This window comes from Astatotilapia calliptera, chromosome 20, assembly GCF_900246225.1.
Source record: "Astatotilapia calliptera chromosome 20, fAstCal1.2, whole genome shotgun sequence".
Taxonomy (NCBI): domain Eukaryota; kingdom Metazoa; phylum Chordata; class Actinopteri; order Cichliformes; family Cichlidae; genus Astatotilapia; species Astatotilapia calliptera.
In genome coordinates, this window is record NC_039321.1 from 21,034,784 (window position 1) to 21,057,091 (window position 22,308).

Consider the following 22,308-nt stretch of genomic DNA (forward strand, 5'->3'; position numbering starts at 1 on the left):
AGCTCAGCGATTCTCTGCGCGATCAACCTCTCACATGTTTAAGCTGCGGGAGATTTCACTTGTCATGTTTGCATAGTAAGCTAACAATTAATAAGACGATGTCAGAGGAATTGGTGCACAAATTATCATCACTCACAGATCAGTGCTGTCGCTCTCTATACACAGTTCGCGCGATTGCAAAGTGAAAGCAAAAAAACAAGCGCAAATTCAAACACGATTTCAATATGTCACATATTGACAGTGGCTCACCCAATGACATAATTACCCAGCTACATTTCTGAAAGAATGCAAAAGCATTGACATATATTTTTCCTTCCTACAATAGCCCGACAGGCAGGGCAGAGATAGCCCCGGGACATCGGGCTAGCGATATTGCGAGCCCTGTATCTGATTGAGGAATCACTCATCTTTGGAAAAGAGAGTTTATCCGCTTCTTCTGGGCTATATTCTCAGCAGCATATTAAACATATCAGGTCTCCATAAGGAGAATCCTGTGCTAACAGCTGTCTAAATGACTCGGCTAAAGTTTGTAGCATGCATGCTTGTTGTTTTTGTCTTTGCACTAGGATGATGTCGGTGTAAATGTGCAGTCATATTCGTTGTGTTCCCACTAGTGCTTTCAGGTTAATCTCGTTGAAATAACCTTAACGCCACAACACGGCAAATCTCCGTTAACGAGCTACCCTATACAGAGGGGCTAGACGGCCAACACGTTAACGAGCTAACTGCGCTAACACACTAGCTCCCACCCATGTAATTGAGCATTGCATGGCACATCCAACATACTGTTTTACTTTAGTCCATGACTCGCTTACCTTCAGGGTCATACGTCACATGAAAACCAAAATAATTCCAAACGCCAGATCTGAATGAGGGTGGGGAGGTCCACTTCTGTCTCGCTAGCTTGCCCTGCGCTCTTCCTTCTGACCATGCTGTCTGTGTTGAGTGCACAGTGAATCTGCGTTCGACTACTCCGCCTAGGCTGCACTCTCGAGCCTAGGCGGAGTAGTCAAATGCAGATTCACTGAGCGCTCAACACAGACAGCATCGTCAGAAGGAAAGTTGATAAAATAAATTACAAATTTTGTATTGTTCTTTTTTTTTCTCCCCTTTGGTTTTCTTTCTTTCTCTCCCCCTCTTTCTTTCATTCTTTCCCCCTGTCCTATCCCACAGTCATGTCTGTCCCGTTTGCAACTGAAAATAAAATAAATTCATAATTATAATAAAGGTCAATCAAATGGACCAATATGATGATCCACTTAAAATAAATCCTCTTGGCATCTTTCTTGGCCTCAAGACAACAATTCTGATGGCTATAGATCCAAACGGGACACAAAAAAAAAAAAAAAAAATTGTATTGTTCGATACATATGCGTACCGAACCGAAAGCACTGTATCGAACGGTTCAATATCGATACGAATATCGTTGCACCCCTATTATTTATAACATGTAACCGTTTACCACACAGTACCAGAGTCCCGTTTTGACCATGACTCAGAAGAGAGTGGTGAGGACATGGAGGAGGAGGAGGAGGAGGAAGATGAGGAGGAAGAAGAAGCAGGAGAGGGGGAACCCACCCCTCACTCTCAAACTCATTCCCGTTCAGCCACTCCAGAAGGGAACTACATCCCAGAGTCTCCCCCAGTCTCACCTGTGGAGCTGAAGAAGGAGCTGCCCAAATATCTGCCGGCTTTTCAGGTTAGGGTCACAAATGTTGCGCATCATCCATATGAGCGCAAATTATGGATGTATGTTATTATTTTTGGCCCATTTTCTGTATGTTATAATCTTGACTTGCATTTTGTGTTCAGGGTTGCCGCAGTGTTGAGGAATTTCAGTGTTTGAATCGCATAGAGGAGGGAACCTACGGCGTGGTGTACAGAGCCAAGGACAAAAAAACCGGTATGAAAAGAAAGATACTCATCTATTTACTTTTGTGCTCTTCAGCTGGGTTTATTGTTTTTAGTAAAACTGACTATAGTATCATGTTCACAGATGAGATTGTTGCACTGAAAAGGCTGAAGATGGAGAAGGAGAAGGAGGGCTTTCCCATCACATCTTTAAGAGAAATCAATACAATTCTCAAAGCTCAACATCCAAACATTGTCACAGTAAGGGTAAGAAAACATTTTGATATTTGCTTAGCGATTAACATTTCACCATTTACAGCTTCTACTAATGATTTGTACATACAACTAATCCTTTCCTATCAGGAAATAGTTGTTGGAAGCAATATGGACAAGATCTACATTGTGATGAACTATGTAGAACATGATCTGAAGAGTCTGATGGAAACAATGAAGCAGCCCTTCCTGCCAGGTAGAATGGATACATTGCTTGAATCCATTTTCGTGTATGTCTGTGTGAGAGAAAGGTTGAAAAAAGATCTTCTGACTTCAGTAGAATGTAAGATCTCATAGATGTTTCTTTGCTTCTGGGTTTACCTCTGAAGGTAGTTAACTGTACAATGTGCCACCTTCTCTTCCAGGAGAAGTAAAGACTCTGATGATTCAGTTGCTCCGAGGAGTCCGACACCTCCACGATAATTGGATTCTTCACCGTGATCTGAAGACGTCCAATTTGCTGCTGAGCCACAAGGGTATTCTCAAGGTATACCAGGAGAGCAATTCTAACTCTGAGGGACTAATGGTGTGGTAACGTTAGGCTACGTTCACACTGCAGGCGAAAGCGCATCAAGTCCGACTTTTTTGACCCTGTGCGACCTATATCCGATCATGGTATGACAGTGTGAACAGCACAAATCCAACATTTTAAAAACCGATCTGGGTCACTTTCGTATGTGGTACTGAATCAGATACATATCTGATGTTTTAGAACGCAACTGCTGTTTGAATGGTCAGGTCGCATTAAATCAGTCTTTTACGTCACTGACACAAGACAGACGCCAATTATCAGCGCCGGAAAAGCGCCCGAGAAGACATCGTGAACGCTTCTTGGCCATCCAGTGAAACTTTTGGGAAGACGATGTTGGAGAAACGTGAACATGTTATTTGTACTGTATAATCTGCAGATTCTGACAGAAATCAGCAACTATCCTTTGAAGCACCGCTCCTCTCTAAAACAGCAATAAGGATAATTATTAGGCCATATGTAAATAACAAAATAACTTTATAACTTAAAGCAAAATTCTAAATGTAAAGTCAGAAACAAGTCTTTATATTAAGGGCCATCAGTCAAACAATACTGTTTGCTCTGGGTCTAAATAGAGCGCGTTGTGTGTGACGTCTTCTTTTGCACATGCTTTGAGGGTTCACACTAGAGTGCGTTTGCTGTCGCATTTTATTTGTAGTGTCAACAAGCAGACAAAAAAAATCGGATTTGATCAAAAAAATCGGAATTGACCTGCAGTGTGAACGAAACCTGAGACACTGATAGTTGGTTTATCACTAGTCTTCATTAAGAACAGTCACTAGATGACAACACTTAAAAGTCCTGGTTTGACTCTTAAATACTGTCTCACTTTTTTTACATTTTTTTTTATCTTTCACATTTGTTTTTAAAGCATAGTAATGGAGGAAATCCAAAAGGTGATTTCATTAATCTGTCTTTCCAACAAGCTAGCAGCGTGAACACAGTTGCATAAACAACACATGATTAGTAGAATTCAATTAGAGCATGAATTTCTGGCAAAGTGTAGTGAAGACTGGGTCCATGTGTAAATAAACAAAATTTTTACAGACACTTATTGGTGTGAATTTTATGCAAATTGGCAGTAGATAATGTGAATTACACTCGATTGTGTAATTTTTTTTCAAATTGAATATGACTCCCTGCTGCCAGGATTTGCAGTCATTTGATTTCTTCTTTAATGGTCAGATGATTTTGATATAAACATCTTTAATGCTGAAATACTGTTATTTAGCCCAAACTAGAGCATTTCAAAGGTCTCCTCATCCGTCTTGGATTGTAGATTGGTGACTTTGGTTTGGCCCGGGAGTACGGTTCCCCCCTGAAGCCTTACACCCCGGTGGTGGTTACCCTGTGGTACAGATCGCCTGAGCTGCTGCTTGGAGCCAAGGTGAGAATTCAAATTCACACACTGCAGGAGTCTGATGAATCCTGAATACAATAGCTGAAACTACAGACAGTAAAGTGATGGCCTTTCATAGATAATAGTTACTGATTGTTTTACACAAAGGCATATCTCTCCAATAGAAGACAACATCTGTTGAGCATTTGGCTTGTAACACACCAAATACCACAAAATGCTATTAGAGTTTTACATTGCATGATTTATGCCGTCAGACGGCAGAGGCCTAGCGACCCATCAGTGTGCATCCACTTTCACATAAACTCCAGGAGGAACGTGCCAGGCAGACAGTCTACTTTATGTTTCTGTGGACTGCCACTGTGTTTGTTCTTCTCTCCGCAGGAATACTCCACAGCTGTGGACATGTGGTCAGTGGGCTGCATATTTGGCGAGCTTCTCACCCAGAAGCCTCTCTTCCCTGGAAAATCTGAAATTGACCAAATTAACAAGATTTTCAAGGTAAATGCTTTCATTTGTGCTTATAAAAGGTGGGGTATTGTCACTATAAATATTAAAGCTTTTCTTTTTACTGCTTGTAAGGTTTTCTGTCAGAGTGCAGTTCTGCAGTGAACCACAGGGTGGAGCTGCTGGTAGCTGTCACCCCAGATGATGTTGTTATACCTTACACTAAATGATCTAAATTAGGCATAACAGCAATATGAAGCGATGTTACCTGGGCCTCCCATGTTGTTGTTACCAGTGATCAGTTTTGAAATGCACCAAGGACTGGCTACTTGCCACTTCTGCAGTTAATGAGCACATCAGCCAAACTGGGAATCTCTCGTGTCCACTTTTTGTTTTTGTTTTGTTTTTTTGGGGGAGTGGACTAAAAGTATGTCTGCTGACTTGTCTGTGTTGACTCTAGGATCTAGGGTCGCCCAGCGAGAAGATCTGGCCCGGCTACAGCGAGCTGCCCGCTGTGAAGAAGATGACTTTCACAGAATACCCCTACAACAACCTGCGAAAGCGCTTTGGAGCACTGCTGTCAGACCAAGGCTTTGACCTCATGAACAAGTAGGATTTTTAGAGACTTTTTTTTTACTCTTGCATAAGAAACATAACTCCTTTCACTGCACTGCAGTCAGGTTGTAGTATTGCAGCTATTGTCTGTTTTCATGTGTCTGTAGATTCTGTGTTTTCAAAAGATACTAAAGAGGTTATAAACCATAAAGACACCATTTGAAAAGAAAGGTCAAATACATTATAAATTAGCCATTTTTAAGGGATAGAGAATAAGTCCCATAGACTTGTGTAAATATTTGATGGCAAATTTTCAGTGTTGAGAGAACACATATCACTGGTATACAGTGATGAAGAGCATGTATTAGGTAACAATCAGCATGGCTCCTGCAGTGGAAATTGCCTTACTTGGACGAACCCTTTTCTACCCTGTCAAATTCTGTTACTCTTTCCACAGCTTTTTATTTAGTCGGTGCACTTCTGGCAAGCTTTCTTAAAACATGACAGCAGTAGTGGATATATCCCAGCAGGAGTCCAGTTCCATCCCCCTTGTTCCGTTTCACACACACGCACTCACCATGGTGACGCTCCACAGTACAGGAAAATGTTTTAGAAAACACACATTTAATAGGGAAAATCAGTGATGGCTTCATAATTCTTTCTCTCACATTCCAAAGATCAGCATTGTTCTGCACTGCGCAGATGAGCTTCTCAACTCTCCTCTCAGGTCTTTAACCAGCCACAGAAACTTTTCTCTACACCTGTAAATGACAAAACCATGCTGGTCAGCTAGCTCCCAGCTGCAGAGGATGGTAACAACATGTTTGCTGTGCTGCTGTGTGAGGAACCACAATTTGGTGGAAATTTGGTTCATTTCCAAAATTGCTGAAACTTCAGCTGTCAGTGTACAACACGTAGGGAAGTGCTGTTAGAAAAGCTTCACAACGGAGCAGTACAGAGAAACTTTGGAGGTGTATCTGGCAGGTTGACATTGCAGAGCAATGGTTTTTTTGGTTGTTGTTTGCAATATCACACCTCTCCTGTGTGTGAAAGCATTTGAAGACCCAGATTCAGTGTCTAACTGAAGGAGGTTTCAATTCACAACTCTTTAACCTGTTATACGTTTACCATTTCAACATGTAGTAGTTAAGAGATCCCAATTTTAATCCTCCTAGAGAGCCAGAATCCTGCCTGTTTTCTGTCCTGTTTCTATCCTGTTAGATAATGAGTTTCCATTACCTGGTGTCCCGTGCATAAATAGGACCGTAGTCCTCAAATGAAAAGCAGCTGGGTCCTCAGTCAAGAAAAGGAACAAGCTTACAGGACAGGAAGAGTGCACATTTTTGTAATTCCATAACAAAATGGTGCATTGGACACAAGTAGCAGGTTTTGTCTTATGTTGCTAGTATAGTGCTCTTGTCTTCTAGACCTGGTGTCTGTCTAATCCCAGCCATTAATCCTCCTGTAGATATCCTCTCACGTTAAATTAGAGATCATTTGTTTTGTAAAATCTTTTATGTTTAATGTCTGCACTCACTTACGGAGGGTTCCCCTCAGACACAGTCTGAGTCTGTGTTGCTCCTGTCATGTATAATTACGACTGTTTGCAGAAACTCTCTGGCCTTTGGCATCAGCACCACACCTTGTGTTCAGACTGTGTCACTACAGGGCCTGTTATACACTGTTATACACTAAACACTAAACATTTTTGTTCTTTGACTATGTAAGAGTAACTTTGCAGAATAATCAGAGTGATCCTTGTTAATATTATTTGGGGACGTTGAAGATTAGGTGGGTAGTCCTTCTGTAGACAACCACATTGTGAATATGAATTTTTTGACATCATTTAGAGTAGAAAAAGTAGGGAAAACAACGGTGAAATGGAGCTTTTCGAGCATTTTGATGCCAGTTATATGCCAGCGTTACTCAGTGTGACTGTGACCCAATAAAGTAAAAGTCAGCTGGCACATGTGTAATCTTCAAATGTTCGCATCAGACACAACCATCAGCAGGACTTTGATTACACAGAAACCATTAATTAGCTGTTAGGCGCTGTTAACTTACAGCAACCTGTAAAGCTGCGTCAATCCCATCCATGCATGTGTCATTCTGCTGGCCATTTCTCGTCACTATTTTTTGGCCATGGCACAGAAAGATCGCTCCTTCATGGTTAATCCTACCTACAGAGCCCTGATTGGTTTTCCAACTGTGGAACTGGCCTTCATTGAGCTAAAAGGCAGACCCGTTTGAATAGCAGAGAAAAAAAAAAACCTGAGGTGAGAGCAGGTCTGGCAGTTTTGTCCACACAAGAAGCCTGAGTTCTCCGAGGCAGTTTGGCATCTCTGATGAAACGCTGCTAAAACATAAGTTTAAAATTATTATTGATTGTTTTCCAGGTTCCTCACCTACTGCCCCAGTAAGAGGATTTCATCAGATGAGGCTCTCAAACATGAGTACTTCAGGGAGTCTCCTCTCCCCATTGACTCCTCGATGTTCCCCACCTGGCCGGCTAAGAGCGAGCAGCAGAGGGTGAAGCGAGGCACCAGTCCTCGTCCACCCGAGGGAGGCCTGGGCTACAGTCACCTGGTAAGAGCATTAGGCCTGACTTTTCTCCATTACACACAGCTACCAGGCTTTCTGAACGCTGCCTGTGTTAAATAGATTACAGACCTACAGGCTTCTGCTTTGTGTCCGCGTATTTCCTCCTCGTGTTTTCCATGATGAGCACTTTTTAGTTCCTAATGTTTTCAGCAGTGGTCCGGCTCACCCAGCAGCTTAAGGCCACTACTGAGATTTTTCAGTGGAATTAAGTGTTGGTATTTGCTGCCTTACACGCCAATTAGACCATGACAAGTGTATTTTTGTCTCACTTTTCTTCTCGTCAGGGTGAAAAAAAAGCTTGAGCTTGTGATTAAGTATTTGGAGTGTTAATAATAATAGTCTTAATACAAACTGTTAGTTGTAATCAAATCCGTCATTAAATTCAGGTTAGGGGTTTCCAAAGGTAACTAGAGTCGTAAAATAATATTGGTCAGTTTTGTAATAAGCATGTAAGAAGTGCAAGATTTCAAAAGTTTTTGTTAATATTACAAGTTGTGAATGTTTCCATTGTCTCTGTAGGGCGATGATGACCTGAGAGATACTGGCTTCCACTTGACAACCAGCTATCAGGGGGCATCTGCAGTCGGTCCAGGATTCAGCCTCAAGTTCTGAGCCTCAAGCTTCAGGACGCCCAGCTGGAAAACAGGAAAAGATCCAGCAAAGACTCGTGGGACTTCTTGTTTTGTTTTGTTTTTTGTTTGGAACCGGATCGTATCACTGGTTTACAGCTTTAGAGCAGATCAGTATCTGATCATTTACAACTGTTACCACATAGTCAAGACTGTCTCACAGCAAGACTGATGGCTCAAACCTGTTGAATTTCCACTCTTCCTGTTTGGGTTTTTTTTTTTTTTTTTTAAATATTAAGCCATTTAACTAACTGAAATGTGACCTTTGTAGCTCTTAAAGAGGAGAAACAACCATAAATCTATTCGAAAGTGTTTCTCTCATGTTTGACTTTTATTTTCCCTTTTATATTTCATGAGAGAGGACCAGGTTTTATAAATGGTTGGTATTTCCTGGCTGCCTGAGCTACTGTATAATGATGCAGCATTTGCTGTGTGTTCCATCCAGCATAATGTTAAAATTTAAATGGGAATGTCAGCTCTCCTGATGACAGGGAACTGATGTTTTTGCTAGAAATAAAGTTTGAAACTTTGTTTTGTCTGCCTTTTTTCCCATATTTATAAACTCTGTCCAAGCTATGCAAATACAACCGCACACTGCCAAAGGAGGGGGAAAAAAATGAAGGGAAGTCGAGCCTGAAAGAAATGCAGCCTTCAAACCAGCTTGGTAGCTGCTGTCCAAAAGTGATGTCATTCCTTGTGCTGCACCACTTTGTCTCAGTACTTTGTTCTTTCAGGGGGAAAAAAAGGCCCCGGCTTGCTTTGCTTTTGTTTTTAAATGACTCTGACTTCAGAATGAAACCAATAAATTCTTTGATTTCGAGCCAAAGAAAAATAAACAGTGCAGCTCGGGTCCCTGCAGGACTGGAACAGGTACTGAAAAAAGGCCCCTCCTGTCCTGGGGCTCGCAGAGCCAGCACTAAATGGAAATATTCATTAATCAATTTTATCTATCCCCTGGACCCACCGTAGGCCTTTCTGCAGATTATTACACCTGATGTGTTGAATAAGCTTGGACAGAGAGCTGCGAGTGGAACTGACTGCTCAGTCCCTGGAGGCAGACTATTGGCCTCAGCGTGCGACTAGTAAAGTAAGCTAGACGTCTGAGGTGTTCCATATGCGGTTTAAGGTCCAAATGGTTCCAAAGGCTGTAGACAACATTGTTTATTCTGGCTTTAGTAGCTTACTTGGGGCAGTGTGTAAATTATTTGAATGCTATGCATCTAAAGCAAGGGCTTCTGTAAGTTTTTCAGGTCCATTAAAAAAAAAAAAAGACATTTGGGACATTTTGTAGAAGGCTATGGTGAGTTCTCCCAACAGTACTAATATCTTCTGGGTTTCTGTGCAACTAATTAGTCCCTATTTTTCAGAGGAATCCCGTGGGTGGCCTTGGACTCCTTCAGCTGCCTTAGCTGAAAGAGCTTTGAAGAAGTCCAGACTTGATGAATCCAGACTGACGTCATCGTCCCGAACAGCTGATGAGAGCTGCACAGAACTTTCATCACCAAATAAAATGCAAACCACAGCATCTGCCACAAACAGCTTTTTACAGTCAGGTAGTGTTTTCCACAAAAAAATGTAAAAAATATCTGTCACAGAGCATTTATTCTTTGCACAGATGTAAACGCATTTACACAAAGACGGTCAACAATTTTACGTGGATACAGGAAGAACGTTTAAAAAACAAAACAAAAAATACTAGTATGTGCCCTAGTGAGTGAGGTCTCCTGGTGACCATCTGTGAATATGTCCTGTTCAGTGTGCAGAGGAGCTGGGCTGTTCTGCTTCAGAAGCGCACGCGTACCCTCCACGAGTAGTTAGTGAGAATTTTGTTCTTCTTCTTAACGATGCAGGTGTACGTGCCTTCGTTGATGGCGTTGGCCACTATAGTAATGTGGTCGTCTTTCAGTGAGATGTAGTTTGGGTGAGAGAACTCCAGCAGCTCCCCGTCCTTGTACCAGCTGAAACAGGATTCGCACGTTAGAGACGGCGCTCAGCAACTGCAATACTGTAGCATCACTGTAACCAGGTAAACTGATAACATATTGGAGGGAGAGAGAGAGAGACACTCACTGTACTTTGCCTTTCTTTGATGCTATTTTCTTCCCGCAACGAAATGTCAGTTTCTTGCCCTCGACCACCAGCTTGTGTTTGGTCCTTGGGGGAGCCGGGGTGGGAGCTACGGTGGGGAAAGGGAATTCTGAAGAGGATAGAAAAGAAAACACTGGTGAGCTGGTGCACCACAACAGGAAATGCAAAGGTCATAACTTGGTGTTCTTAACCATAAAATGATTATCTTAAGATACACATGTGCAGTGTGACAACTTGCAAGATGTGGGCTAATTTAAACGATAATACAACGTTTGTAGCTGTGTTTCCATTCATATAGCCGGTGTGTGGCTCTTGGCTGACTTTATCTAACTTAGTCAGTGTGGCTGTATGAAATAAATGTTTCCCACCCGTGATCAAAAAGGAACTAAAAGATTTGTGATAACCATAAACCTCAGTTTCTTTCACTGTCTCCAGCTGTCACAGCCTTTCCTCACACAGCAGTGCCTGAAAGGAAAATGTGAACTAGGTGCAACAGTTTATTGAAATTATGCAATCATACATGGAAATACTGTATATACGGCAAAAACAGAGTTTGTGTGCAATTCTAGTGAGCTTGAAAGTCATTATTGTTATGACCACCTTTATTCTTCCACACAGCCTGAACTCTCTTGTCATTTCTTTAAGTAGTCATCAGGAATAGTTGTCCAGGGTTCTTAAAGGGCATTCAAAGCTCTTCTTTGGATTTTGGCTGCCTTTTGTCAAGATAATCCCACACTGCTTCAATAATGTCGAGGTCCGAGATATGCCAAGTTTTTGTCTAATAGCTCTTTGGGAATCATCTTGTTGGTGCAAAAATACGATTCCATGCCTGTCAAATTGTGTTATCTTTGGTATTTTTCATAGATTTGACTAAAGAAATGGAAAAGATGATGCTTTTTTTTTTTACATACTGGCAGTAATTCTAAGATTGTCTGTTATGTGTAGACACAACACTGATTCATCCCTTGAGTTAAGCATCTTTTTTATGATTGAATGATTGATAGGTCAGTCTTATGAGACTTAACAAACAAACAAACGAGTGAAAAAGCAGCCAATGTCCAAAGAGAAGCTGTGAAAAATCTTCAGAAAGCCTGGCGAACCATTCATCAAGAAAACTTTTTTAAAAAAGTACAAGAAAGTCTTGTTTATTGGAGCAAAAAATTAAGAAATTAAGTTATCCTGCTTTCTGCTTTCCACTATATTTTGGATGCACATAGTGTCATTTGTACTCCATATTTTTTAAGGTTTAGTTACTTATTAGTTATTGTTTTAATCTGCTGAAACGCTGTATTAATGTAGAATTACTGTAGGTAAAACTACCCGAGAGTACATAAGTAAATAATATCCTCTCTAGCAGCAACATTAAAGAGAAACACAGATGAATGAATGCATGTTCCTGCCTGATGAGTCATTTTCCTTTAGTACTTGAAAGATATTCTGTGTGGGCACTACACAGACTTTTGATATAATAGTCTATCTGGGCGTCGGGCTGCACATGAGAGATTTTTATCAGTGTTTTCTACGCCAGGTTTCTTCACTCTGTTTATTTATTTTTCACCAAATATATAAATTTCTTGATTTGAGCCCCCGTGCGTTCCCCATGTTTTGTTTGTTTTTAAATCCCAGAAACGCCCATGCTTTCACAAACGCCTCGCCAAAATGCTGATTACTGTCAAAATCATTGATAGCAGCGTTATCACGTCAGGCATCCATGCTGCTAACCTGCTGGCGGTGTGCCTGTGTTATCAGTGTAATCTCTCCCATCTGGTGACAAGCGCAACAGGCCGCCTCGTGATCAACTCAGAGTCTGCCTAAAAAACAGTCGCTCTCGTTAATGCTGCAAAAATCCAAATTGACCTTGTGTGTCTCTAACCCTCAAGCCACAGTCTGAAATTCCAGCGGTTTGGAGTCACTCAGGAATTTTCCACAGCCGTACAACGTCTCCCAATCAGCAATGAGGAACAGATTACTGTGAGCCAGGAATCGTATCCTCTTGCCTCTCTCCACACTGTCCCCCTGTTGCTGACAAAAAAATCTCAGAAAGCCACAGTCTGTGGGGCTGTGATAGTTAAAACTGAGCCACTTCTTGTTGTGCAAAAAAAAGGAGATCTCTGCACCACAGCATCCCACAATAAACCTACAGAGGCAGTTGTCTGATGAGTGACACTTGTGTAAAGCAGCCCTCACTGAGAGAGCAATCGACAGGTAGCGGCCCTGCTGTGTGAGCGTTCTGAAACGCTGCCACTCTCCAGAAATAAAACACAGACTCTCCCAGCGCCAAGTGTAATCTCCCTACAAATCAGACCCTTGAAAACCTCCAGCGCAGCTCTGCATGGCTGGACCTGTTGGCTCCCGTTGCTCCATTGGCAAACGGTTCACAGCAGCTCCTTATGCTGCTCAATTGAGAGAAAACTTTCTCTGTCTTCTTTTTTTTTTCCTTCCCCCTGGACTCCTGCTGCCGTTGCCACTGCTGCTTCTTACCGTAACAGAAATCACAGCTGGAGGGGCAGTGCTTCTGCATCAGTCTGCGCTTGCTCTCGCAGTAGCCTTTCCGAGCCCAGGCCGGACAGATAAATAGACGATCCAAACATCCTGGAGGAGGGGGGAGAGATGAAGTGAGGAGGAGGGTCAGATGGCAGCTCTTAGTCAGGCAAAAGAATTGGAACACCTCCAACCCTCCAAACACGAACACACAATCTGCTTTTTGTGCCAGTGAAAATGACTCACTATGACACACGCTAAAGACCACTCGTGAGTATTTTTTACAGTATTCATTAATGTTTCGCTTTCAGTCATCAAATGCAAACATTGTGCTCTACATTATGATTGGTTTTGATCACAAGCGCGCAGCAATACTCCTTTACAGGAATATCTAGATGCTTCTAATACCAGCATCAGACTACATTCTGAGAAAGCGTCCGATCCGGGCAATGCCTTAAATCATCCCGGTGGGATGTTGGACAGCGTCCTTTACAGGACATATGCAGTTTGAAGGCCAGTTGGAGTCTAGACCCAATTCGTCATCTCATCTGACAGCGGCAGCATCAATCTTGTTTTCCCTCAGCCATGTTTAACAACAACGTTAAGGAATTCTTGAACCTGTCAAACTGCCCGAGGGAATGAATTCTCCTGCAGGTTCTTCTGTCAGGCTGTTGAGAGGCTTCCCAGATGCACCGTCAGTTTTCTGCCCTTGTGAAATACCAGTCGACACTCAATGCTCATTTTCAATCCTGATGCTGCCATATGTGTCATCAGCCTCATCATGTGTCTTGATCCCAGCTCTTTATGGGCCTCATTCATTCAATCAAGAGGCTTTGGGATGCCTTTCAATGTGTCATCTAGACCACATACGTCCCCCCAAATCCTCAGATGTGTTATGAAAGTACAAAAAGAAGACCTTTAATGTTTGTGTGAGAGAAAACATAAGGACTGTGAACAAACCGTAGAGCCGGTGCAAACCCCACACCTCATCCTGTGTGATGAGCTTGCGCCCTGTCAGAGTTGCATTCAGGTGCATCAAAGCTTTGGGATCCATGGAGTGCATGAGTCCCAGGACGTGACCGATTTCGTGAGCCGCCACGTGGACGAGATCCGTCAGCCAAACCCCTGCAACAGAGACAGCTCAGCTCGGTGTCTGCTGCATTCATTACTTCACGCATGAAATATTAAAAGTTTCAGCAAACACAATAAAGATGCGTGCCTTTCTTCCAGCTGAAGCGCATGTTTCCCAGAATCCAATATTCGTGGTCGTCAAAGTGGATCTCTCCTGTTGGCGGGAAGAACGCGTGAGCCAGTTCTCCTGTGATGCCATCGAAACAATGGTGCAAGTGGGACTGCCAACAGTCTGTGTGGTTGACTGGATAGAAGCCTGCCAAAACAGAGAAACGGAGAGAAATAGCTCAGAGCCAAGGAGGGAAGCCCTCCCTCCATTATTCCTGCTCCGTGGAGACTGGAGTGGGGAGATGATGGATCACAAATGACAAACTCAGAGGATGACGACCATTCCTCTCACTCACTCTGAGAATTTATGCAGGACTCTCGAGTTTGCACCCAAAGGGGGCAGATAAAGCAGAATTTGGGGACTTTTGCCATGAGCTGATATGTCTGGAAGTTGTTAGACATTTTTTTTCATTAAGAATTATGAATATGTGTTGAATATAAGCTTGGTAATGTCATTGCAGTGCTGCGATTTAATGAGGCAAAGAAATTGCGGCGACAACAGCAGGGAGAAACAGAAAAGTCTGGCACTCAGAACTAACCAAGCAACATCTTTTGAGGGAGAGATGCACCCACCGATCTTGATGTCCGCCTCTTGGTCGGCCGGCACCTCTCTGAAGGTGAACGGCGAGACGTCGCTCCACATGCCAAAAGCCTTGGCGATTCCCCGACGTGTATCGCTGGCGTTCATCAAGTTTGTAGGGAAGGAGAGCAACCTGCTCGGAAACAACAGCACGGTGTGGTTAATAGTTGTCCCTCAACACATTCCTCTACAGCTGAGGAATCTGCCAAAACACAATAGCTACTGTTCAGACACAAAAGAATTCCCACATTCCTCAGCACCGCTCTGTTTTAGTGAGACCAGATAGTTTCTAATATCACAGTTAGACAGTAACTTAATAAATTCTTGATACCATCCATTTTACTAGTGCGAAAATTACTTAAATTAAGCTGTTTAAAAAAAAAAAGTTTGTCTACCACCAACCAACGGTTTTTGGAGCTCCTCTAGCTCAATCTAATCTTCCCGTTAGCGGATCATTTTACAGCTCCAGGATGAATAAAGTTACTGGATCTTCTCCTGACAGTTAACACAGCTCAATCCAACTCTTTGGAAGCCAAGCAACTGTGGCGTGACTTTCAGAATCCCCTATGTGCTCACTATTTTACAGTGTTCACAGTCAGATGATAATTCAGACCACTTTTTGGTGCTTCGACAAACTTTTGGTGGACAAGGTTCAGTGCAAACAGTGACTTAAGATTAGAAAATGTAGCAGCTGACCCACATCAACAGTAGTTATAGTGCACGATTGTCTGAAATCTGGAGCCTCGGTCTCTCATCTCGGTTTCTTTTAGCACAAACATTCGCTCTCCCTTTGCCTAATTTGTATTGCTTTTGTGCATCGCAGGCTGTAAATAAATACTTGTATGTGAGCTTGAACTTGTCCCATTTGAGCTTCTCCGGGGTGAGGGTGTAGCGCTTGTTCCTGGAGAGGTGAAGTACTTGTGACCGGGCCTCTTTGCGGATCCCGATGAGCAGCACAGTGGTGTGAGCTTCTTCCTTGGACAAAGAGAAACTTTGAATGAATGACCTCACACTGTGACAGGAGTAACTGAATCCTAAAGACTCATTTGGCTTTCCTAAGAATTCAATGAGATTCAACTGGTCACATTAGTGAATATTATATTTTCAACTATCCATCTCAGGAAAGAAGTAAGAAAAAAGTTGCATTAAGTTTGATACTTTTCACCAGTATGTTGAGTCTGATATCTCTTCGGGGGGATGACAGCTGGAGTCTGGACTCTGTTATAACACTGAAATGCTGCCTATGGGTGCTTTGAGTTTTAATGCTTTCATAAATATTCTGCGGCTGATGTTGAGTTGCAGAGATATTCCATAATAGTGATCACACCTCGCAATAAATCTATAACTTTCTATGGAAATGGGTTTGAGCAATAAATCCGCTTTTCGGCACTAGAAGAGAGGCTGCGATTTCTCAGTTGAGGAGCCCATTCCTGTGCTTGACAACAGGAATGTTTCTCGCACTGCCTGATGGCTTTAATGGGGTTTTAAGGAGGCAGACATTTAAAAAGAGAAACTGCTGAGGGTACACAACTGGCAGTCATTGGGAGACACGTGCACAGCACACGCTTTTGAAGGCGCTGGGTGAATATAGGCTTAAACCTGACTTTGTTGAAAAGTACCACTTGGTCTGTTATACCTGGCTCTTTACAAGAGCCTGACTGATGAGCAGGAATACCGTGTGTCAGGTGAAATGCAAGGGGATGAACAAGATTTTATAGTAGAGAGCGGAGCAAAGTGAAAGTTTTCAGTATGCTTCAGACTAAGTGTTTCTTCTGTGGTCTGACAACAAGATTAGAAATGTCCTTTCAGGGTCTAACATGCAGCCAACACGAGGCTATGGGTCATGCTCGCCAAGTCTCTTTGGGTGTGAAACTAACCAGTGTCTCCATGTGACTGCAATCATCGTCTGAGTGAAAAACAGAGAGCAAGACACCACAAATTCTTAAGAGTATTGGGATTCTTTTTCACGAGCATTCAGAACATGCATAAATACTGATACATTTAGATTTTTTCAGGCAAGAAATGACACAACCTCTGTTAAATCGTGGATGCGCTGATTAAAAATGGCTAAAGGTTCAAATAAAAAGGTCAGATTATGCACAAGTTGTCCCCGTGAGCCATTCAGTTTCAGACAATTTTTCCTTCTCTTGCCTCTCTATGATGTCATTAAGCGTGGATATCTTTAATATGGTCATATCAGGCACTCTGCTCTGATTGTAACCACCGAAGCCCCAAACCATTGGCTGTTTGCATCATCTGTTTGTGAGGGGCAGCCAATCAGAGAAAAACCTTACTTTTACAGGGGTATGGTCCTACTTCAGAAGTCACTTGGATATAAAGCTGGATTCTACTGTAAAACCACAACTCCAGGATTCTTTGAGTACCATGCCTCTTTTTTTATATAATATCTCTGACACTAAAACCCAGTACAAATATAATTTTCTTTTATAAATATAAGTTTCTTGCTGAGGAAAAACACTGAAGATGGAGAGAAAATATCAAAGTCTCTCCCTTCATTTTGGAATCTACGCCCAGTCCTCCAGTTCCTGTTCCTGCTTCACCCAGTCAAGACAAACAGATGCAGTACTTCCTTCATTTCCTTTCCAAAATAGTACTTTGGGTGGCCAGACTGTCCCACACCGTTATTAAACTTCACGATCTCTCGTGGTTTGGTGTTAAATATAACATTTCACTACCAGATTAAAGGCATAGGTCACTGTTTTATACAAAAGTTGCTTTTCCCGACCTCAGCTGACATGCTGGAGTCATGCGTTCAGTGACTTATGAGGTGTTAAAGCCAGCGCGTTTCTTAATGTGTCACGTCTTGTTATATTCACCACAAAGCTCATCTGGCATGTTTGCCACAAATAAAGATGAACCGCAAACCCACTAGTCCTCTAGACTAAACCTCAGAGCCGGCGGTGAGAGCTGACAGAGGGCGAAACATCTGAGGACAAATCCCACATGGATCGTTTGGGGAGTCTGGAAGAGTTTAACCTCGTTTCCAGAAATTTCTAAACAAGGGATTATGATTTTCATCTGAACCTCAGAGACTTTGAGGGTTCTAGTCAACAAAAGCGATTTTCTGTACACAAATCAAAACACAGACTGTCTGTCGCACTTTTTGTCAACACGCACATATTCATGTTAAAATGAAACAGAGTGAGGCTGAACATTGTCAAAACAAATATTGTTAATCTCGTTTAGTAATATAGAAATAATAAGTATGTTACAGTGGATAATTGCCGATTCATTTCAGTATAAATCAATGAGAAATGCTCTTTGGTTGTTCTGTTACTTAATAACTTCATGAAGTTGTGTAATCCCCACCAGCGGGCTTCTTGACTGACACATAATGAGAGCGTGTGGCAAAGGCAGTGACATAAAGCGATCCCTCAGGCTCTATGTCACAGCGGGTGGGTGGCACTGAGTGAAATGTGTGGAGAAACACATTTATCCAATTCGCTGAAGATATTACTGCACAGAGACCCATTCCATAGACATAACCTAATAGCAGCATTCATCTAACTTCACATAATTGAATCTGATGCCTATTACCATCACTCACTGATTTCATGTGAGGATTTCCAGCTAAAAATATCTTTGAAGATCCAGACGAATGGCTTGAAATTGCACGGATTCTTGCATAATGTAACAGTGAAAGAAAATGATGTGCATCGTTCCTAAATGATCTGGTATTTTCCTGATACCCGCTGCTCTGTTTTGCTGATTGTCAAGTGGGCACCGCCAGCACAACTAATAATAAAGCCGATAATAACCTTTGTGGATTTGTGGTAAATATATGGTGCGTTGCTTTTACCTTACCTCTTACTCTCAATATAAAACAGCGTTTCATTGCTGGGTTCACCATTACTGCCACTTTCACCATGAACTTTCAATAAGCCTTACTTTTCTACCCCCGTATGTAGTCTCCTGTTACATAAACAGTTTTGCAAATGGGGCAGAATTCTGAATGGAGTTTGGCGTTATGTGACTTCAAAAGGTAACCAGCATCTTAATAACTTCATAAGCACAACTATGTGCCGGACTCTGCAGCTGCAAGGAAAAAGTGGTCACAGCATACCTCTAATCTCCAGGTGGGAAACGCTGTGGTCTGCTGCATCCCTGCAAGCAGAAAGCTGAGCAGCACAGCAGCCAGCAGAGGTGCGAAGCCCCAGTCGCCGTTTCGTAAACTTCTGCCACTCTGACAGCTCACCATGGCTGCCATAGCGCACCTCCAGGGGAGACAAAAACAAGAAGAATCCCTTCTGCAAAAGACTGCTTCACCATCTATTCCAGTGAATGCTACTGCGTGGCCATAGCACGCATCGCTGCTGGTGGGTCACTACTTGGGGAGCTTGTGGTCGCTGTGCGCAGCAGGCAGCGCAGTCCAGCCCCGCGGACCGACCGGGTTGTGAAAGCAGTGCAGACTGCATCAGCTCTGCTCGCCTCTCTTCCGCACAGAGCGCCTGCCAGCGGGCTGGTTTCACGTTACTGTAGACGGGGCAGGGGGTCAGTGTCGAGACGACCTAATGAAAACCAAGCGTCCGTCAAACCACTTGTTGCAACCGCCGGAGATGCAGCCAAAGCGGAGTCAAAGGCTGATTTTTTATTTTTTGGGCAAGATTAGTTTTTGCACGTTTATGTAACGCTGCTGAGTTTATTCTTCTCCTCCTTACAGCGTGGCAGATATTTTTAGGTCAGAATAAAATCGGGGCTTTATTTAGTCGGCTGTTTTGTTTAAATTACTCTATAAGAGACAGTTTTAAGTGTTTATTTTAAACATTTTATTTTAGTTTTACAGCTTGCATGTCCAGGAAGAAGAGTATGATATGAACAATGAATGTACCACAGATAATAGATTTTACTTGTAGTTTTCCAGCTCCAGAGGTGACACTAATATCGTGTACATGGTGAAACTTGAGGGGGTATGGACAACTCCTTTTCAAACAAATGATGTAATGATATTTTGTAATGATTGTGAAGGCACATGTTTGAAATGTTTGAAATAAAAATGAACTGAACTGAACTGAGGTGGTCACAAAAATATTGATGATACCAACCTGCTATAGTGGATCGATACTAGTGCGATAGGATCAATATTTAGTTTCTATTTTTCAAGTTCAGTATGGCAGGGCAGTGCCCATCTGAGTCTGATAAACTTTGTCCAGCTGGGATGTGGAGAATCTGCAGCGTTTGGAGAGAAGAGTTGAGCTTTTGTGAGGGAGCCACAGGAAGTGGGTTAACTAAGCCACCCTCCTCTGTACTATCCACCTCCAGATACTGTCTAAAGCTGGGCACAGTGACACAGGCAACCCTTTATGGTTCTGGTTTGTGCTTGTCTAATCCATTAACATGAAATCAGTCCAGCTAGCTGCAGGGACATCAACTGAATACTCTAGACCTTTGGCCTCAGATAAAACTGTGTCCCTGGACTCAGAGAAGAGAGAGCCCTACCATGCAACAGCAGTTTTTCCTGACACTTTCTCCAAAAGTGTGACCTTTTTTTCCAAGATGGAGTGCTGGAGCAGGCAACATGCAGGCAAATGTCCATGCACACGTTGTGCTTGTCTTCGTCATGCAAAGAAACCAAACCGGTGAGGACAAGTGCAAACAAAACTACTGCTTAAAATCTCTCGAAGGTACAGTTTCCAGAGGCGATCTGCAAGTCCTTCACTTATCACGTTTGTGTTTTTTAGAAAGGAAAAAAATGTGCTTGCTAGACTGAATTCGTATCAGGCCTCTCTGCATTGGGGGTTTATTTGTGTCCAGTTTTAAGGAGGGATCTGTTTGTTGGAACCTTACTCTTACTCTGTTACTCTGTCACTCTCCGGTCGACCTCACTGCTGCTTCGTTTCTCTCTCTGCTCATCAGCAACTTCTGCTGATTCCCCTTTGTTAACACCAAAGCAGAAAAACTGCAGATTTAGTTTTTTCTAGTACACCCTTGGGTGAAACCAACAACAAAATGTCCGGGCACATTTCGTGCTTGTCCTTGTCATGCAAAGAAACCAGGATGTTCATCACTGAGATTTGTTTTATATTCAAAAAGTCCAAAACCCACTTTTTTCCCACCCCAAGTTTGGAAGTCTTCCTAGTTTATCAACTGAACTTGTTGTCTGTTCTTCCTTTTTCAGCCAGACTCAAAATGCATAGTCGATTCCCAGAAATCATCACAAAACACAGACACGCGACATTTTAAATTAACTGTTGTTGTTCAGACGTTGATTAATGAAAATAAATTCGTTTTTTATTTACTTCAGAGGTTCCCATTTAAAGAGATTAAAGATGCCACTAATAGCTTGGTAAACAGTCAGTTCATTACACTGTCAATCTGAGCTGACACAAAATAACACAGAAGAGTAAATCTGTACAGGTGTTGATTTAGTACTGATGATATTAAACTTTCCCTTTTCATACATAAAGACACTTCCAACCATGATGCATAAAAGGTGGAAAATGGTGCAGAAAAAAATCCACCAAAATGCAGGAAAGGATGTGTCAGAAATTTAAACTTGAGAGAAACCTGCTGCTTCTGGGATGAAAGTCAAACCATAAGCAGTGAGTCAAAAATAAGGTTGAGTCTAATCACAAAAATGTTCCATGAAGTTGTTCCCCTACAAGACGTAGTGACACTTAAATGGCAGTTTACATTTGCACCCTCTGTGTGACCCTGTTATGACTCTGTATTTAAATAGCGTAGAGGTATTTCTATCATGTGATCATTTTTGTGGCTTTTAGGTCAAATCTTGTTTGAGTGTCTCTGACTCCGGTTGGTAAATAGTTGCTTTTTCCCCCGACACACAGTCTGACTGACAGGAAAATTGGTGGAATTTCTCGAATTAATAAATACTTCATAATGTCATGCCAGTTTCAGGGTTCTGGTATTATGCATGCTGACTCGCATGCTTGGCCCCGAGGACACATAAATGATATTTAATAATGATTCTGCCCGTGTTTTTCCTTCCCGTGACAAGCCAAGATGCTCTAAAGAAGACAGATCAACAAAAGTAGAAGGTAATCAACATTTTTTTTTCCTGAACTTAACTTTCAACAAACTAGAAGCATTACTGCAGCATTAAAATGCTTTATCTGTTTGATTTGGTACAGTGACCAAACCCAGAAGTTATTTCATAGAAATGATTCCACTGGATCCTTTTCTAAAGTGATGTAGCTGAATGCACTCCCACATTATTTGTCTTAGATAACCCAGTAGCTGGAGCGACCAATCCATTTTTGTAGTATACATTTGTGTAAAATGTTACAACTTTTTCTCTCTCTCTTTTTTTTTTTACATTTTCTTACCGAGTATATCGTGTGCAGCCCAACTGCTCGAAGGGGGAGATTTTCTTTTTCCCCTGGTCTGATGACCTTCCCCTGAGTTTGTTGTTCTAGTACACCCTTGGGTGAAGCTGGGAAAGGTCCTCAGCCAGCTGACTGTCATCTCTGGCCAGACCTGGCTAATCTTTTTTCCCTTAAATGGCTGGAAGCTAGACCGCTTGAACTCATGCGTCACTCATCCAACCACAAACCACTCTACTTACACACTGATTTTCTTTTTTAAGTAGCTTAACTGTGATTAACTGAGGTGAGTAAATCACTCTTTGTTATATGGCCAAGCCACATGTGATAGTTAGATTTCTTTCCCTGTGTTTGTCAGTTTGTTTGTTTCTTCCAGT

General features: G+C 42.2%; 2 protein-coding genes across 10 annotated transcripts in view; one reads left to right on the forward strand and one right to left on the reverse strand.

The window, feature by feature from the left end:
• The window catches only part of cdk11b (cyclin dependent kinase 11B), a 22,472-nt gene extending 13,699 nt beyond the window's left edge, over positions 1 to 8,773 (forward strand). For all 9 annotated transcript variants that reach the window (XM_026154193.1, XM_026154199.1, XM_026154200.1 and 6 more), the window contains exons 11-20: positions 1,470 to 1,699; positions 1,813 to 1,903; positions 1,997 to 2,118; positions 2,215 to 2,320; positions 2,490 to 2,611; positions 3,933 to 4,040; positions 4,395 to 4,511; positions 4,918 to 5,066; positions 7,409 to 7,598; positions 8,133 to 8,773. In XM_026154193.1, the coding sequence (XP_026009978.1) occupies positions 1,470 to 1,699; positions 1,813 to 1,903; positions 1,997 to 2,118; positions 2,215 to 2,320; positions 2,490 to 2,611; positions 3,933 to 4,040; positions 4,395 to 4,511; positions 4,918 to 5,066; positions 7,409 to 7,598; positions 8,133 to 8,225 (1,328 nt within the window). In that variant the 3' untranslated portion in view covers positions 8,226 to 8,773. The remainder of the gene's footprint in view (positions 1 to 1,469; positions 1,700 to 1,812; positions 1,904 to 1,996; positions 2,119 to 2,214; positions 2,321 to 2,489; positions 2,612 to 3,932; positions 4,041 to 4,394; positions 4,512 to 4,917; positions 5,067 to 7,408; positions 7,599 to 8,132) is intronic.
• Positions 8,774 to 9,825: 1,052 nt separating this feature from the next.
• mmp23ba (matrix metallopeptidase 23ba) lies at positions 9,826 to 19,074 on the reverse strand. Its single transcript, XM_026154532.1, has 8 exons — positions 18,715 to 19,074; positions 15,469 to 15,605; positions 14,624 to 14,763; positions 14,031 to 14,198; positions 13,772 to 13,936; positions 12,812 to 12,922; positions 10,313 to 10,439; positions 9,826 to 10,200 (listed from the first exon to the last, which is right to left on the reverse strand). The coding sequence occupies exons 1-8, from the start codon at positions 18,856 to 18,858 to the stop codon at positions 10,026 to 10,028; spliced, it is 1,167 nt and encodes a 388-aa protein (XP_026010317.1). The 5' UTR covers positions 18,859 to 19,074; the 3' UTR covers positions 9,826 to 10,025.
• Between the last annotated feature and the right edge of the window lie 3,234 nt (positions 19,075 to 22,308).

Coding starts and splice junctions, on each gene's coding strand:
- mmp23ba (XM_026154532.1), bottom strand. CDS start 18,858: ATGGCAGCCATGGTGAGCTGTCAGAGTGGCAGAAGTTTACGAAACGGC. Junction 14,199..14,623: donor AGAGGCGGACATCAAGATCG/GTGGGTGCATCT, acceptor CTGTTTTGGCAG/GCTTCTATCCAGTCAACCAC. Junction 10,440..12,811: donor CAGCTGTGATTTCTGTTACG/GTAAGAAGCAGC, acceptor TATCCTCTTCAG/AATTCCCTTTCCCCACCGTA.